This window comes from Lepidochelys kempii, chromosome 6 (genome assembly GCF_965140285.1).
Source record: "Lepidochelys kempii isolate rLepKem1 chromosome 6, rLepKem1.hap1, whole genome shotgun sequence".
NCBI lineage: Eukaryota > Metazoa > Chordata > Testudines > Cheloniidae > Lepidochelys > Lepidochelys kempii.
Genome location: NC_136385.1, coordinates 126,192,795 through 126,210,057, shown reverse-complemented (window position 1 = coordinate 126,210,057; position 17,263 = coordinate 126,192,795). Strand labels below are relative to the sequence as shown.

Sequence of the window (17,263 nt, the reverse complement as noted above, 5' to 3'; positions counted from 1 at the left end):
GCATCCCAACTCAGGGGAGTAATTTCATTTATAAAGTGGTGAGGAAACTTCCCCTGCTCTACTCCCAAACAAATATTTCCAAACTATTTATTGAGGGATTTGCAAAAATTATAGGGGTGGGGATATTCTTGGTGGCTAAAAACATTAAATGCAATCTGCTAAACAGGGTGGATAAAAAAAAATCAATATATATTTTTTTTAAAATCTGATTTTTTTATTTAAATTAGATTTTTTGATAAATAGGTTTTTGAGGCAAAAACCTATCTAAAGATTGTTTTAATTAAGATATCTTTGAGCTATAATGTATCTCACCATGGAATAATTATTATAAATTCTAATTCTATAGTATGAAACAATATATTCATGTAATATTTAAGAAAAGTTTTGTAAAGGAGTTCCAACAGTTCATGGATTAGGGACCCAATCTGATGGGGTTCCAGTATAGATTATTTACATTAATCTTTCTATCTACCCAATGGGACTCAGTGCTCAGTCTAGAAGATACCATCAGAGATGCTTAGTTTTGCAGTTCTCAGAGTGTGGATTTGTGTCTCCAGAGACAACATGCTTGTTAACAGCAAAAATGTAAGACAGACAGAGACAGGTGAGAAATAACAGACCTCAACTCTATTGTCCCTCTGCAAAATCTGTGTACACAGAGTCAATCCCTTACTGCTCTCTAAAAGTGCAAAGTTTCAAAAAAGTTCAGTGAATAGAAGATGGTTGCAGGTGGAATAGATCTGGACAAGGAGAAGAAGTTTGGAGATAAATGTGAGAAGGGAGGGACAGGCAGAAGAAACAAACGTGAAACTGTTTGAGCAGCATATTCGAGAAGTCTTGAGGTCTTTCTGAATGTAGCCTTCATTGATTTGAGATCTACCATACCATTCTCTCCCTAGAAGGGATAGCCTATAATGGCAGCAGGCTGTAAGAGAGACTCAGTTTGGGAATAAGAACCATTCAAGAAATATATGTCTGCTGACGACGTTTTAAAGAAAGTCACACCAGTGAACTGGTAGAAGTCACTTAAGCACTTGGATAGAGACTGTTGAAGTGAATCTCACTTTTAACAGCAGTAGCTTCTTCTGCCGATGTAGAAAGAATATTTTCTTCCTTTGGACTAATTCATTCCAAATTGAGAAATCATTTGGGACCTGAAAAAGCAGGAAAGCTTGTTTTTCTTTTCCAAATTATGAACAAACAGGAAAATGAAGGTGAAGACGACTGCTTCAGTTAGCTGCAGAAGACAATATTATAAGTTTCTCATGTTGACCTGGCTGACATAGTCTATTTAATTTTTGTTTTTTTAAATATTTCATTTAACTATTTTAGTTAAAAACAATGTAAACAAAAACAAACCTGATTTTAAAAAACTTCAGTGTTTAACTAAATTCAAAAATTCATATGCTTGTTTTGTTAAATTATTATATGTTTGCTGTTGAAGAAAAAAATCCAGAACACATAACGTTGTTTTAGTTAAATAAAACAATTTAAATGTCTGTCTGGGGATGTTCTCCTCCTAATACAGCCTGACAAGAAAATCCTCTGAATATTAATGATTAACCTGAAATGGAGATAATCATTGGGAGGTGAACTTCATAAATATCTGCTTCAATTACCTTTGGTAAATGAAATAACCAAACCATCATTCATTTTGAGATATAGCTGTAAAACTAATCTGAAAAGTTTTCAAAATAAATCAATCACTTTAAAAATGTATAGTGTGCACCTTCTAAAAATGAAACCTACATCTATCTCTGAGTTGTGAAGAATATGTATTAAGGTTCTAACAACCAACAAAAATGCACTTTTATGTAGAAATCTATTACTACATCGAGTCTTCCTGACTAGTGATTTAAATCATGATTGAAATCAATTTGATTTAAATCAAATCCACCCTGCTGCTAAACAAAGATTCTCTTCTCTTTCCAGATTTAGGCCCTGACCCCACAAACAGTTACACATACAAGTAAAAAGAAAAAGGAGTACTTGTGGCACCTTAGAGACTAACAAATTTATTTGAGCATAAGCCTGTGTGAGCTACAGCTCACTTCATTGGATGCATTCAGTTACCCATTTAACTCAATTCTACTGTCACCCAAGTGGACTAACTGGGGAAAGAAACAAGGATTCCACTACCTCTGTGAAAAGGAAATGTGAAGTTGCCTTATGTAAACTAGCCACTTCGGGTATTCTGCAACAACTTGTAAACACATTTCTATGAAGCACATTTAATCAGTTTATAACATTGACTGCGGGCTCCAAAACAATAAAAGACTTTCACTCTTCAGATCTAATTCAAGTATCACACATAATGTACACCAAAGAAAAGGGAAGACGCCTCCAAACTCACACTCAGGTTACTACTATATATCACCACAAAATAAAGATTCTGATCCCACTGACTGGAAGAAAAAACTCATTTAATTTCATACAATCAGGAATCATTCAGCAGACCAGCAACTGTTTGAGGTGAATCCTTTTGTTAATCACTCTTTTTTCAAGCCATTAGTAAAATAAAAGATTCTGTTTCCACAGATCTTCCATTAACAATCATGTCAGTTCCTTAATCAGGTAAAGGCTACAGGGCTACAGTTCCAGCTTTTAAGAAAGTATAGTTAAAAATACAGCCCCATCAATTAAAAGTAACGAGTTTGCATCAGACTTCAGATTACCATAATCTAATCAGATATGTAAAAAGCTTGAAATCCATTTTACATCGGTGTAATATGAAGGTATAGGAAACCAGCTCCTTTGGACTTTGCATCTGTAATCCAACGATACTTTGCCTGGCAGAGTGGCTCTCGTTTTTAAACTAAACAGAGCAAATTGACAGGAGACTTTCCAGCACCTATGGACAGCAATGCCACACTCAAAACTTTGGTTTCCAAAAACATACAAATTAAGTATGTTGCAGGCAAGAGAGGTAGGGGAATAAATATTTTTCTTATCAGCAGATCCATTTGAGTCTTGTTAAACAATATTAGGAGATAAATTTCAGTACAGGTTTGTGAATATTCTTCTGTCTGAGCCTGATTTTTTTTAGAAAATAGTACTGTACCGGAAATTATATAATTAATTAAGAACCTTATGATACTTCACATTTTAGTGCCCAACCCAACGAAGCTTGGTAAAATTTAATTTAGGTCACGTAGGGGCAATTTTTCCAGCCTATCCACTAAGACGTCTCCACTTACAGGGCTCTAAAGTGTCTGTTAAACAGAACTACAATTCAGACTCTGAAGAGCATAAATACATACCTTACACACACACATTCTGAATAATAGTACGCATGGCATTGGATGTATAAATGACAATGGTCAAAGAGTTCTCGAGCTCTATCAGTGACTAACACCTTCTTTGCTGGTAACATCAGAAGAACATCATTGTGGAGACACCCAAGGTTCAAGCACTGGTATCAGCTGAACTTGGTATTGACAAGACATACATATTTGAAAGATCTTGCATACATGATCCTTCCAAAGTGTAGGAGGACTTGTGGCACCTTAGAGACTAACCAATTTATTAGAGCATAAGCTTTCGTGAGCTACAGCTCACTTCCTCAGATGCATATCGTGGAAACTGCAGCAGGCTTTATATATACACAGAGAATATGAAACAATACCTATTCCCACCCCACTGTCCTGCTGGTAATAGCTTATCTAAAGTGATTTCCAGCACAAATCCAGGTTTTCTTTGTGGGGGGGTGGAGGGTGAGAAAACCTGGATTTGTGCTGGAAATCACTTTAGATAAGCTATTACCAGCAGGACAGTGGGGTGGGAATAGGTATTGTTTCATATTCTCTGTGTATATATAAAGCCTGCTGCAGTTTCCACGATATGCATCTGAGGAAGTGAGCTGTAGCTCACGAAAGCTTATGCTCTAATAAATTGGTTAGTCTCTAAGGTGCCACAAGTCCTCCTTTTCTTTTTGCGAATACAGACTAACACGGCTGTTACTCTGAAACCTTCCAAAGTGTAGTGCCCATCTTTAAAAAAGGGAAGGAGGAGGATCCAGGGAACTACAGGCCAGTCAGCCTCACCTCAGTCCCTGGAAAAATCATGGAGCAGATCCTCAAGGAATCAATTCTGAAGCACTCAGAGGAGAGGAAAGTGATCAGGAACAGTCAGCATGGATTCACCAAGGGAAAGTCATGCCTGACTAATCTAATTGCCCTCTATGACGAGATAACTGGCTCTGTGGATGAGGAGGAAAGCAGTGGACGTGTTATTCCTTGACTTTAGCAAAGCTTTTGACACAGTGTCCCACAGTATTCTTGCCAGCAAGTTAAAGAAGTATGGGCTGGATGAATGGACTATAAGGTTGATAGAAAGCTGGCTAGATTGTTGGGCTCAACGGGTAGTGATCAATGGCTCCATTCCTAGTTGGCAGCCGGTATCAAGTGGAGTGCCCCAAGGGTCGGTCCTGGAGCCGGTTTTGTTCAATATGTTCATTAATGATCTGGAGGATGGTGTGGACTGCACCCTCAGCAAGTTTACAGATGACACTAAACTGGGAGGAGTGGTAGATACGCTGGAGGGCAGGGACAGGATACAGAGGGACCTAGACAAATTAGAGGATTGGGCCAAAAGAAATCTGATGAGGTTCAACAAGGAAAAGTGCAGAGTCCTGCGCTTAGGATGGAAGAATCCCATGCATTGCTACAGACTAGGGATTCAATGGCTCGGCAGCAGTTCTGCAGAAAAGGACCTACGGGTTACGGTGGACGAGAAGCTGGATATAAGTCAACAGTGTGCCCTTGTTGCCAAGAAGGCTAACGGCATTTTGGGCTGTATAAGTAGGAGCACTGCCAGCAGATCAAGGGACGTGATCGTTCCCCTCTATTCGACATTGGTGAGGCCTCATCTGGAGTACTGTGTCCAGTTTTGGGCCCCCACACTACAAGAAGGAAGTGGAAAAACTGGAAAGCGTCCAGCAGACGGCAACAAAAATGATTAGGGGACTGGAACACATGACTTATGAGGAGAGGCTGAGGGAACTGGGATTGTTTAGTCTGCAGAAGAGAAGAATGAGGGGGGATTTGATAGCTGCTTTCAACTACCTGAAAGGGGGTTCCAAAGAGGATGGAGCTCGGCTGTTCTCCATGGTGGCAGATGACAGAACAAGGAGTAATGGTCTCAAGTTGCAGTGGGGGAGGTTTAGGTTGGATATTAGGAAAAACTTTTTCACTAGGAGGGTGGTGAAACACTGGAACGCGTTACCTAGGGAGGTGGTGGAATCTCCTTCCTTCGAGATTTTTAAGGTCAGGCTTGATAAAGCCCTGGCTGGGATGATTTAGTTGGGGATTGGTCCTGCTTTGAGCAGGGGGTTGGACTAAATGACCTCCTGAGGTCCCTTCCAACCCTGATATTCTATGATTCTATGAAAACGTAGACTGTGACACAGACCACTCATTTGCTAAAAAGTGAAATTTCAAGCTAAGAAGATTCACCATAATAAAACTGCACACAACCTTGTATTCACTTGAGCCAAATCAATGATCCTGTCAAGAAACCGCTTTTTAATGAAGTACCAACAAAGACAGCTGGAATGAATGAAACTGCTTCAGATGCATGGGAAGTCCTGGAGACAAGTTCATACAATGCAGCAATCAAGAGTTTTGGAAAGAGTACTAAGAAAAATGTCGACTGGTTTGTAGACCATTCTGAGATACTGCTGCCACTCATTGAGAGGAAAAGATCTGCCCTGATCACCTACAAGTCTACTCCTACTACTGATTCACTCAGCAACCTAAGCCCTGGTCTACACTAGGACTTTAGGTCGAATTTAGCAGCGTTAAATCGATGTAAACCTGCACCCGTCCACACAATGAAGCCCTTTATTTCGACTTAAAGGGCTCTTAAAATCGATTTCCTTACTCCACCCCTGACAAGTGGATTAGCGCTTAAATCGACCTTGCCGGCTCGAATTTGGGGTACTGTGGACACAATTCGATGGTATTGGCCTCCGGGAGCTATCCCAGAGTGCTCCATTATGACCGCTCTGGACAGCACTCTCAACTCAGATGCACTGGCCAGGTAGACAGGAAAAGAACCGCGAACTTTTGAATCTCATTTCCTGTCTGGCCAGCGTGGCAAGCTGCAGGTGACCATGCAGAGCTCATCAGCACAGGTGACCATGATGGAGTCCCAGAATCGCAAAAGAGCTCCAGCATGGACCGAACGGGAGGTACGGGATCTGATCGCTGTTTGGGGAGAGGAATCCGTGCTATCAGAACTCCGTTCCAGTTTTCGAAATGCCAAAACCTTTGTGAAAATCTCCCAGGGCATGAAGGACAGAGGCCATAACAGGGACCCGAAGCAGTGCCGCGTGAAACTGAAGGAGCTGAGGCAAGCCTACCAGAAAACCAGAGAGGCGAACAGCCGCTCTGGGTCAGAGCCCCAAACATGCCACTTCTATGATGAGCTGCATGCCATTTTAGGGGGTTCAGCCACCACTACCCCAGCCGTGTTGTTTGACTCCTTCAATGGAGATGGAGGCAATACGGAAGCAGGTTTTGGGGACGAAGAAGATGATGATGAGGAGGTTGTAGATAGCTCACAGCAAGCAAGCGGAGAAACCGGTTTTCCCGACAGCCAGGAACTGTTTCTCACCCTAGACCTGGAGCCAGTACCCCCCGAACCCACCCAAGGCTGCCTCCTGGACCCAGCAGGCGGAGAAGGGACCTCTGGTGAGTGTACCTTTTAAAATACTATACATGGTTTAAAAGCAAGCATGTGAAAGGATTACTTTGCCCTGGCATTTGCGGTTCTCCTAGATGTAGTCCTAAAGCCTTTGCAAAAGGTTTCTGGGGAGGGCAGCCTTATTGCGTCCTTCATGGTAGGACACTTTACCACTCCAGGCCAGTAACACGTACTCGGGAATCATTGTAGAACAAAGCATTGCAGTGTATGTTTGCTGGCATTCAAACAACATCCGTTCTTTATCTCTCTGTGTTATCCTCAGGAGAGTGAGATATAATTCATGGTCACCTGGTTGAAATAGAGTGCTTTTCTTCAGGGGACACTCAGAGGAGCCCATTCCTGCTGGGCTGTTTGCCTGTGGCTAAACAGAAATGTTCCCCGCTCTTAGCCACAGGGAGGGGGGAAGGTTGACGGGGTAGTCACGCGGTGGGAGGAGGCAAAATGCGACCTTGTAACGAAAGCACATGTGCTATGTATGTAATGTTAACAGCAAGGTTTACCCTGAAAGAGTGTAGCCACTGTTTTATAAAATGTGTCTTTTTAAATACCGCTGTCCCTTTTTTTTTCTCCACCAGCTGCATGTTTCAACGATCACAGGATCTTCTCCTTCCCAGAGGCTAGTGAAGCTTAGAAAGAAAAAAAAACGCACTCGAGCTGAAATGTTCTCCGAGCTCATGCTGTCCTCCCACACTGACAGAGCACAGACGAATGCGTGGAGGCAAATAATGTCAGAGTGCAGGAAAGCACAAAATGACCGGGAGGAGAGGTGGCGGGCTGAAGAGAGTAAGTGGCGGGCTGAAGAGAGGGCTGAAGCTCAAATGTGGCGGCAGCGTGATGAGAGGAGGCAGGATTCAATTCTGAGGCTGCTGCAGGACCAAACCAGTATGCTCCAGTGTATGGTTGAGCTGCAGCAAAGGCAGCTGGAGCACAGACTGCCACTGCAGCCCCTCTGTAACCAACCGCCCTCCTCCCCAAGTTCCATAGCCTCCACACCCAGACGCCCAAGAACGCGGTGGGGGGGCCTCCGGCCAACCAGCCACTCCACCACAGAGGATTGCCCAAAAAAAAGAAGGCTGTCATTCAATAAATTTTAAAGTTGTAAACTTTTAAAGTGCTGTGCTTAAAGTGCTGTGTGGCATTTTCCTTCCCTCCTCCACCACCCCTCCTGGGCTACCTTGGTAGTCATCCCCCTATTTGTGTGATGAATGAATAAAGAATGCATGAATGTGAAGCAACAATGACTTTATTGCCTCTGCAAGCGGTGATTGAAGGGAGGAGGGGCGGGTGGTTAGCTTACAGGGAAGTAGAGTGAACCAAGGGGCGGGGGGTTTCATCAAGGAGAAACAAACAGAACTTTCACACAGTAGCCTAGCCAGTCATGAAACTGGTTTTCAAAGCTTCTCTGATGCGTACCGCGCCCTCCTGTGCTCTTCTAACCACCCTGGTGTCTGGCTGCGCGTAACCAGCAGCCATGCGATTTGCCTCAACCTCCCACCCCGCCATAAACGTCTCCCCCTTACTCTCACAGATATCGTGGAGCACACAGCAAGCAGTAATAACAGTGGGAATATTGGTTTCGCTGAGGTCTAAGCGAGTCAGTAAACTGCGCCAGCGCGCCTTTAAACGTCCAAATGCACATTCTACCACCATTCTGCACTTGCTCAGCCTGTAGTTGAACAGCTCCTGACTACTGTCCAGGCTGCCTGTGTACGGCTTCATGAGCCATGGCATTAAGGGGTAGGCTGGGTCCCCAAGGATACGTATAGGCATTTCAACATCCCCAACAGTTATTTTCTGGTCTGGGAATAAAGTCCCTTCCTGCAGCTTTTGAAACAGACCAGAGTTCCTGAAGATGCGAGCATCATGCACCTTTCCCGGCCATCCCACGTTGATGTTGGTGAAACGTCCCTTGTGATCCACCAGAGCTTGCAGCACTATCGAAAAGTACCCCTTGCGGTTTATGTACTCGGCGGCTTGGTGCTCCGGTGCCAAGATAGGGATATGGGTTCCGTCTATAGCCCCACCACAGTTAGGGAATCCCATTGCAGCAAAGCCATCCACTATGACCTGCACATTTCCCAGGGTCACTACCCTTGGTATCAGCAGATCTTTGATTGCATGGGCTACTTGCATCACAGCAGCCCCCACAGGAGATTTGCCCACTCCAAATTGATTCCCAACTGACCGGTAGCTGTCTGGCGTTGCAAGCTTCCACAGGGCTATCGCCACTCGCTTCTCAACTGTGAGGGCTGCTCTCACCTTGGTATTCATGCGCCTCAGGGCAGGGGAAAGCAAGTCACAAAGTTCCATGAAAGTGCCCTTACGCATGCGAAAGTTTCGCAGCCACTGGGAATCGTCCCAGACCTGGAACACTATGCGGTCCCACCAGTCTGTGCTTGTTTCCCGAGCCCAGAATCGGCGTTCCACAGCATGAACCTGCCCCATTAGCACCATGATGCATGCATTGGCAGGGCCCATGCTTTCAGAGAAATCTGTGTCCATGTCCTGATCACTCACGTGACCGCGCTGACGTCGCCTCCTCGCCCGGTATCGCTTTGCCAGGTTCTGGTGCTGCATATACTGCTGGATAATGCGTGTGGTGTTTAATGTGCTCCTAATTGCCAAAGTGAGCTGAGCGGCCTCCATGCTTGCCTTGGTATGGCGTCCGCACAGAAAAGAGGCGCGGAACGATTGTCTGCCGTTGCTCTGACGGAGGGAGGGGCGACTGATGACACGGCTTACAGGGTTGGCTTCAGGGAGCTAAAATCAACAAAGGGGGTGTCTTTACATCAAGGAGTATTTCAGGCAGGACTTCACGGAGGGTTCCAATAAGAAATGGTGCACCTAAGTTATCGTTCTTATTGGAACAAGGAGGTTAGCCTGGCCTCTGATTGATACATGGCTAGATTTACCTCGCTGCACCTTCTCTGTGAGTGACTGCAGTGTGACCTAGAGGAATGAGTCCCCTAGACAGGGGAGGAGGCAAATGAGTACAAAACAAATCTGGTCTATTTCTTGTTTTGACCCACTCCATCTATCTTTTACATCTTTGGCTGGCAGCAGACGGTGCAGAAGGACTGCATGCCATCCACATCTCATGGCTGTTCGGCAGAAGATGGTACAGTACGACTGCTAGCAGTCCGTATCGCCTGCCCGCTCGCCATAAGACGGTTCAATAGGACTGACTGCAGGACTAAAGAGAATGACCTGGTCAAGTCACTCCAAATTTAGTCCCTGCGCCCATGTCTGCCCAGGCGCTCCCAGCCGACGTGGCCAGGAGCACCTCGGACATGACGATGACAGCTACCAGTCCTACTGTACCGTCTGCTACCACAAGGCAAGGGGTTGCTGCTACTGTGTAGCAATGCCGTACCGCGTCTGCCAGCACCCAGGAGACATAGGGTGACGGTTACCTGAGCGGGCTCCATGCTTGCCGTGGTACGGCGTCTGCACAGGTAACTCAGGAAAAAAGGCGCGAAACGATTGTCTGCCCTTGCTTTCACGGAGGGAGGGAGGGAACGGGGGCCTGACGATATGTACCCAGAACCACCCGCGACAATGTTTTAGCCCCATCAGGCATTGGGATCTCAACCCAGAATTCCAATGGGCAGTGGAGACTGTGGGAACTGTGGGATAGCTACCCACAGTGCAACGCTCCGGAAGTCGACTCTAGCCTCGGTACTGTGGAAGCACTCCGCCGAGTTAATGCACTTAATGCACTTAGAGCATTTTCTGTGGGGACACACACACTCGAATATATAAAACCGATTTCTAAAAAACCGACTTCTATAAATTCGACCTTATTCCGTAGTGTAGACATACCCTAAGAGAAGCTTGTAAGGCAGTTCAAATAGCTTCCAGGAGGTGTGCTCAAGAATTTTGGCTGTGACAGTATCCAAAGGTGGCTGATGCAAGTGACTGTAGATGGTTGTATGAGGGCATCAGAAAGGCCATTTTGCTGATAAAGTACAAGACAGCTCCACTGAAAGATCTGGATGGCAATATCGTAACTGATAAAAGGAAGCAACTTGCGAGGTAGATTGAGCACTATGGAATGATATACTCAAGGGAGTCTGTATTAGACTGTGTGTTAGACGAATTGCCTGGGTTTGAAGTTATAACTCCACTGGATGCCAAAGCTACACTAGAGGAACTTGAACAAAGCATCAAAAAGATTCCAAACAACAAAGTTTCAGGATCTGACTGTTCACCTGCTGAAATCTACAAATGTGCAAACAAAGACTTGCTGCAAAGATTGCACGAGGTATTGCTACTCCGTTGGAAGGAAGAAACTGTTCCCCAAGTTTTTAAGAATGGTCATTTTATCCAACTCTATACAAACAAAGGATACAGAAGTGACTGTAATAACCAAGTATGCTGCTGCTTTCCTTTCTTTCTTGTGTCAGGATCCTGAACTCAACCATCTCATGGTCACTGCCTCCCAGGTTCCCATCCACTTTTGCTTCCCTGCTAATTCTTTCTGGTTTGTGAGTAGCAGGTCAAGAAGAGCTCTGCCCCTAGTTGGTTCCTCCAGCACTTGCATTAGGAAATTTTCCCCTACACTTTCCAAAAACTTCCTGGATTGTCTGTGCACCGCTGTATTGCTCTCCCAGCAGATATCAGGATGATTGAAGTCACCCATGAGAACCAGGGGGTGCGATCTAGTAGCTTCTGCGAGTTGCCGGAAGAAAGCCTCGTCCACCTCATCCCCCTGGTCCGGTGGTCTATAGCAGACTCCCACCATGACCTCACCCTTGTTGCTCACGCTTCTAAACTTAATCCAGAGACTCTCAGGTTTTTCTGCAGTTTCATACTTGAGCTCTGAGCAGTCATACTGCTCCCTTACATACAGTGCAACTCCCCCACCTTTTCTGGCCTCCCTGTCCTTCCTGAACAGTTTATACCCATCCATGACAGTACTCCAGTCATGCGAGTTATCCCACCAAGTCTCTGTTATTCCAATCACATCATAATTCCCTGACTTTGCCAGGACCTCCAGTTCTCCCTGCTTGTTTGAAGATGTGGAGCATAATCTTTAACCTAGATTTTTCCCTCAATTGTTTGTTCAGGCATTTGAGGTAAAAAATATATTAACAAAATAAAAAAAATGGATTTTAGTGAGTGAAGAAAATTTCCTTCTTAATTCCACAAGCGTCTCCTTGGTATTTGTGATGACATAGTCCATTTAGCTCTGCAATTGTCCATACAATCTTCCAGGAAAGACAGGGTAGATGAGACCTGAATTACTAGTACAAAAAGAGAAGCTTAAAAATAGGTTCTCTGTCTCCAAAAAAGAAGAAGAAGAAAAAAAAAAAACGTTTCAGGCTCTTGCCATACATTGCACATCAGCAAAAAAAGGAGGAACAGTGCCAAAGGGTTTCTTCTTTGTGGGTCAACTTTAAGGGAAGTGGAAGTATTACATCTCTCTTAAAATATAAGCAGTATTCTCGTGCTCAGGTAGGTAATGTCCAAAGGGGTGGGGGTGGAGGGGGCACAAGAACATTTTGTTTTTATCCTGACAACAAAATTCTTGGCTCAAGTTATAAATTTCTACTGATAGATGTCAGTTTACATGATGGACAACCCTGACATGCAGTTAGAATTCAAAATAAAGAACATTCTGAGAACTAGAGTTATCAGCAGCAGCAGGATTGATTTATGACAACAGATTAAAAAAGCTAAGTATGTGTAACTTGGCGAAGTGACTACCAAAGGGGAACACAGACAAAGACAAAATGCCAATCTACAAATATTTGATGGGTTTGAACACCAAGTGGGATGAAATTAAAAATAGGAAAATTAGACTATCAGGACAAACCTTCCTGTCACCACTATGATTAGGCTGTAGAACAGACTGACTTGCAAAGGAAGGGGAAGAAACCATATTGTTTGGGATTTTGAAAACTAAACCGAGCAAAACTATAGAAAAATGTATTGTAGAAAGTCTTGCATTGGCAAGGGGATGGATTGGATGATCTAACAGAGTCACAGAACTCAGATGGAAGAGACCTATGAATTATTGCTATGTGTAATCAAATATTCATTGCCATATTAATGGAAGAGACCGAATGAAACTTCAAGTTACATATTTATCTAGAGGCCTCCTCCAATAACTTTACTGATTTGCATGGTACCCTTGCTAGTTTGCAATATTCATTAAATAAATCTCCACTCACTGGGTAAAGATATTCTCAATAATTAATCTCTTCAAGCTGTAACACAATCTGGTGGTTCTGATGTTATAATTGACTCCTCAGATGAATCTAGGATATCTGAAGACTTCTAGTGAGGAAATATTGTAGCAAGCAAAAGGTTTTAATCAAGTCCTTCCTGTCACTTGGGCATTGAATTTCATTGATTAGTTAATGAATTGTCAGTGTTCATCACTATCAGGCCTGATCTACACTACAGAGTTAGGTTGAGGTAAGGCAGTTTAGGTAGAGGTAATTATATCAGTGTCTACATTACATCCTTGCTCCAGCCGATGTAAGTGTCTTACTACAGCGGCATAATTCCACCTCCATGAGAGGCGTAGGACTTATATTGGTGTATTTAGGGCAATGCATTAACTTACATTAGCTGTTTGCTGTCATTCTTGTCAATTTCACAGCTCCTCCTGGAGCTGTGAAATTGACAAGAAAAGCTGGTAGGTTTCCTGCTGTGAACCCTTCTGCTGGGCTCACAGCTGGTGCGGTCACCCAGAGGCAGATGGGGGGGCTCCAGCTCTGAGCCCAGCTACTGTCCAGGCTCTCAGCTCCCCATTGGGAGCCCAGCTGCCCCCACCCCCAAGCTCTCCCAAGCCCCCACCCCGGAGCCAGGCAGCAGAAACAGAGCAGTAGGCATCAGGGCAGCACACAGCCAAGTGATGCAGGCCTGCTGGGGCTGGACAGGCTGCCTCACTTGGTCAGGACAATTAAGGACTCAGAAGTAGGAGGAAGATGAGAGCCCATACTAGGGCAAAGAGAGGATGAAATGTGAGAGTAAAGAGGGGGAGCTAGAGTAACAGATGATCAGAGAGAGGTCCCTGAAACACCAGAGGCTCTGTTTATCCATAATCCAACCCTGATAAGGTCAAACATTGTTGTTCCAGTTAGTTTTATGTGGACAGAAAAGCATCCATCATCCTTAATCTTCTCAGTACCATGAGTTTATTTTCTCTCTTATACAGTGCTGCTTTAGGTGCTAGCATCTAGGAATCTCTCCTTTCAAACCTCAGAAATCCCTCTCTCTGAACAACATGTTATTATTTAAAACTTCTGTTACTCAGACTTAATGAGACTGAATCAGATTTCAAAATGGACAAGGCACAGGATCAAGAAATTAAAGCTTTCCACTGCTGGTCTGCATTTTCTCCTGCCCCACCTCACAGGTGTGTTCACTTACTCCTGTTCTGCCCCCGGCACTGTTGCTAGGGGGAAGAGAGCAGCTTTCCCCATTCCCAGGGTGACCTGCAGAGTCTCCTCTCTGCTACCAGGGGCCAACTGTGTCCATTATCCACTCTCCCATGGCACAAGTGCCAAGGTTGTGGTAGGTGGGGAGAGCTGAGAAGAGAAACCCTTCTCTGCCTGTTGCAGGGCAAAGGGGAACAGAGAATATGAGGGATCCTCATGGTCTTCTCCTCATCACCTGGTACCTCTCTCTCAGAGTCTGTCTACTACGCATTTTGGAGTGAGCCTCCAATCCGGGGTCAACAGACCTGGCGATAGCAGGACTCGTGCTTGTACTCTAAAAAACAGCTGTATAGACAGCACTTAAGTTGCGGCTCGGGATGGAGTTTGGGCTTTGAGGCTTAGGGAGCTGTCTACACTGCTATTATCAGAACACAAGTGCAAGCCCCACTAGCCCCAAATCTAACAACCCAGACTAGGAGGCTCGCTCCAAAATGCGTAGTAGACATTCTCAAAGGCCCAGAACATAGTGGAAGGGAAAGGATGCATCTCCCAGTTCCCAAATAAACTACACTTGCTCCCCACTCTTTTGCCCATTTCACCATGGCTCAGGATGTATGGGGACCAAGAGCAGTGCCCCTTATGTTGTGCTTCTTCCACTACAGCTCTGTGTCTGTGTGGGGGATGATCTGAAAGAGCAGATAAACCCTACTCCACAAGTGACATTCACAGCCCATACCCCCCATGATGTACGGGGAGAATAGAAATCAAGTGATTTCCCCAGTCTCCAAGGGATCTGCACTGCCTCTCCAACCTGTGCCATTCCCACCATAATTCAGGGGGTGGGAGACCCTGGGGGAGAAGACATGAGTCTCAAGTCTCCTTCCTGAGTCTGTTCTGTCCAGGATGTGTGTGTGTGGGAGTGACCCCAAGTACACAAATGAGCCTGACAGCCTCCCTCCCACACATTCCCACCCAGGTGCGGTCTGAGGGGAGCAAGGGGAACCTGGTGCCTGCTGCTTCCCAGGAGCTCTCCAGAGTAGGTGTTCGCCATCTGAGTAGGGAGTGATGGGGACAAGGTGGAGGCAGATGCCTGTCCATTCTCAGAGGCTCTCCAGGGCATGTGCCCACCCCGGGCAGGGACTGAGGGGAGCAGGGGCTGAGGAGTGTGCAAGGGCCTGCTCCTACACGGGGGCTCTCTGGGGCTGGTACCCTACCTGGGTCTGAGGTGGGCAGGGCCTGAGGGAGGCAGGTGGGGGGGGGCAGGCGCCCAGCCCCGGGCGGGGCCTGAGGAGCACAAGGGGGGGAAGGGGCAGGTGCTCGGCCCCCGCCCCCCAGGCAGGCCCTGAAGGAGACAGGTGGGGGGGCAGGTGCCCAGCCATGGGCGGGGCCTGAGGGGGACAGGTCCGGGGGAGGGAGGCAGGTGCCCGGGCGGGGCCTGAGGGGGACAGGTCCGGGGGAGGGAGGCAGGTGCCCGGGCGGGGCCTGAGGGGGACAGGTCCGGGGGAGGGAGGCAGGTGCCCGGGCGGGGCCTGAGGGGGACAGGTCCGGGGGAGGGAGGCAGGTGCCCGGGCGGGGCCTGAGGGGGACAGGTCCGGGGGAGGGGGAGGGAGGCAGGTGCCCGGGCGGGGCCTGAGGGGGACAGGTCCGGGGGAGGGGGAGGGAGGCAGGTGCCCGGGCGGGGCCTGAGGGGGGCAGGTCCGGGGGAGGGGGAGGGAGGCAGGTGCCCGGGCGGGGCCTGAGGGGGACAGGTCCGGGGGAGGGGGAGGGAGGCAGGTGCCCGGGCGGGGCCTGAGGGGGACAGGTCCGGGGGAGGGGGAGGGAGGCAGGTGCCCGGGCGGGGCCTGAGGGGGACAGGTCCGGGGGAGGGGGAGGGAGGCAGGTGCCCGGGCGGGGCCTGAGGGGGACAGGTCCGGGGGAGGGGGAGGGAGGCAGGTGCCCGGGCGGGGCCTGAGGGGGACAGGTCCAGGGGAGGGGGAGGGAGGCAGGTGCCCGGGCGGGGCCTGAGGGGGACAGGTCCGGGGGAGGGGGAGGGAGGCAGGTGCCTGGACGGGGCCTGAGGGGGACAGGTCCGGGGGAGGGGGAGGGAGGCAGGTGCCTGGACGGGGCCTGAGGGGGACAGGTCCAGGGGAGGGAGGCAGGTGCCCGGGCGGGGCTCGCGGGGGACAGGGGCGGCAGGTGTCCGCCCCCCCCCCCCCGGGCGGGGCCTGCGGGAGTCAGGGGGAGGGGCAGGGCCCGCACTCACGCTGCCAGTAGACCGGGTAGCACTCGGCGCTGCTCACATCCACCTCGTAGAGACCGCCGCGCACGCAGACCGGCGGGCCGGGGCCGGGGCCGGCGGGGCCGGCGGCGGCCCCCAGGGCGCGGTAGGCCAGCTCGAGGCGCAGCGAGTCGTAGCCGATGAAGGGCTTCCAGCTCTTCCTGTCCTCGCGGTAGAGCCAGCGCACCTCCTCGGGACCCAGCTCCCGCACCACCTCGTAGCGGGGCCGCCCGCCGCCCGCCGAGCGCGGCCGCTTCCGCTCGGGCAGCGCGCTGGCCGCCAGGGAGAAGCCGCTGCCGCCGCTCTCGCTGCTGGCCAGCCCGGCGCCCTCGCTGCCCTCGCCGCCCGTGGAGTAGCGCAGCGACGTGCCGGACTCGGCCGAGTCGAAGTCGTAGCCGCCGCCGCCGCCGGCCTCGTCGCTCAGGCTGGGCTCGCGGCGGCGGGCGGCGGCGGGCTCGCCCTCGGAGGAGGAGGACGAGAGCGCCGGGCGCAGCGGCGGGAGGTGCTCCGAGCCCCGCGCCCCGTCCTCGCCGCCGGAGCCCCGGGCCGAGTGCTCGTAGCAGCAGCCGTAGCCGGCGTCGCTGCCCAGCTGCCAGGGGCCGTGCGGCGGGCCGGGCTCGGGGGACTCCATGCCGCGCACGGGGCCGCTGCCTCCGCCCGCGCCCCCCCGGCCCCCGCTCACACCCGGCCCCGGCTGCCGCAGCCGGCTCCAGCCCAGCGGGGCGGCGCGGCGGCAGCGTCACGCACGCGGGGGTGGCGCAGCCCTGCCCTCTGCCGGGGGGGGGGCGGAGGGACCGACCATGTGACCTCCCCCCCCCCGGTGCCTAGTGACTGACTGGTGGGAGAGAGACCGGCCACGTGACCCCCCCGTCCCTCCTGACTAACGGAGGGGAGAGTGACCGTGTGACCC

General features: G+C 49.0%; 1 protein-coding gene across 4 annotated transcripts in view; it reads right to left on the bottom strand.

The window, feature by feature from the left end:
• Positions 1-17,063, bottom strand: part of DDHD1 (DDHD domain containing 1) — a 123,537-nt gene extending 106,474 nt beyond the window's left edge. For all 4 annotated transcript variants that reach the window (XM_073350101.1, XM_073350102.1, XM_073350103.1 and 1 more), the window contains exon 1: positions 16,339-17,063. In XM_073350101.1, coding sequence (XP_073206202.1) covers positions 16,339-16,984 — 646 coding nt within the window. In that variant the 5' untranslated portion in view covers positions 16,985-17,063. The remainder of the gene's footprint in view (positions 1-16,338) is intronic.
• Between the last annotated feature and the right edge of the window lie 200 nt (positions 17,064-17,263).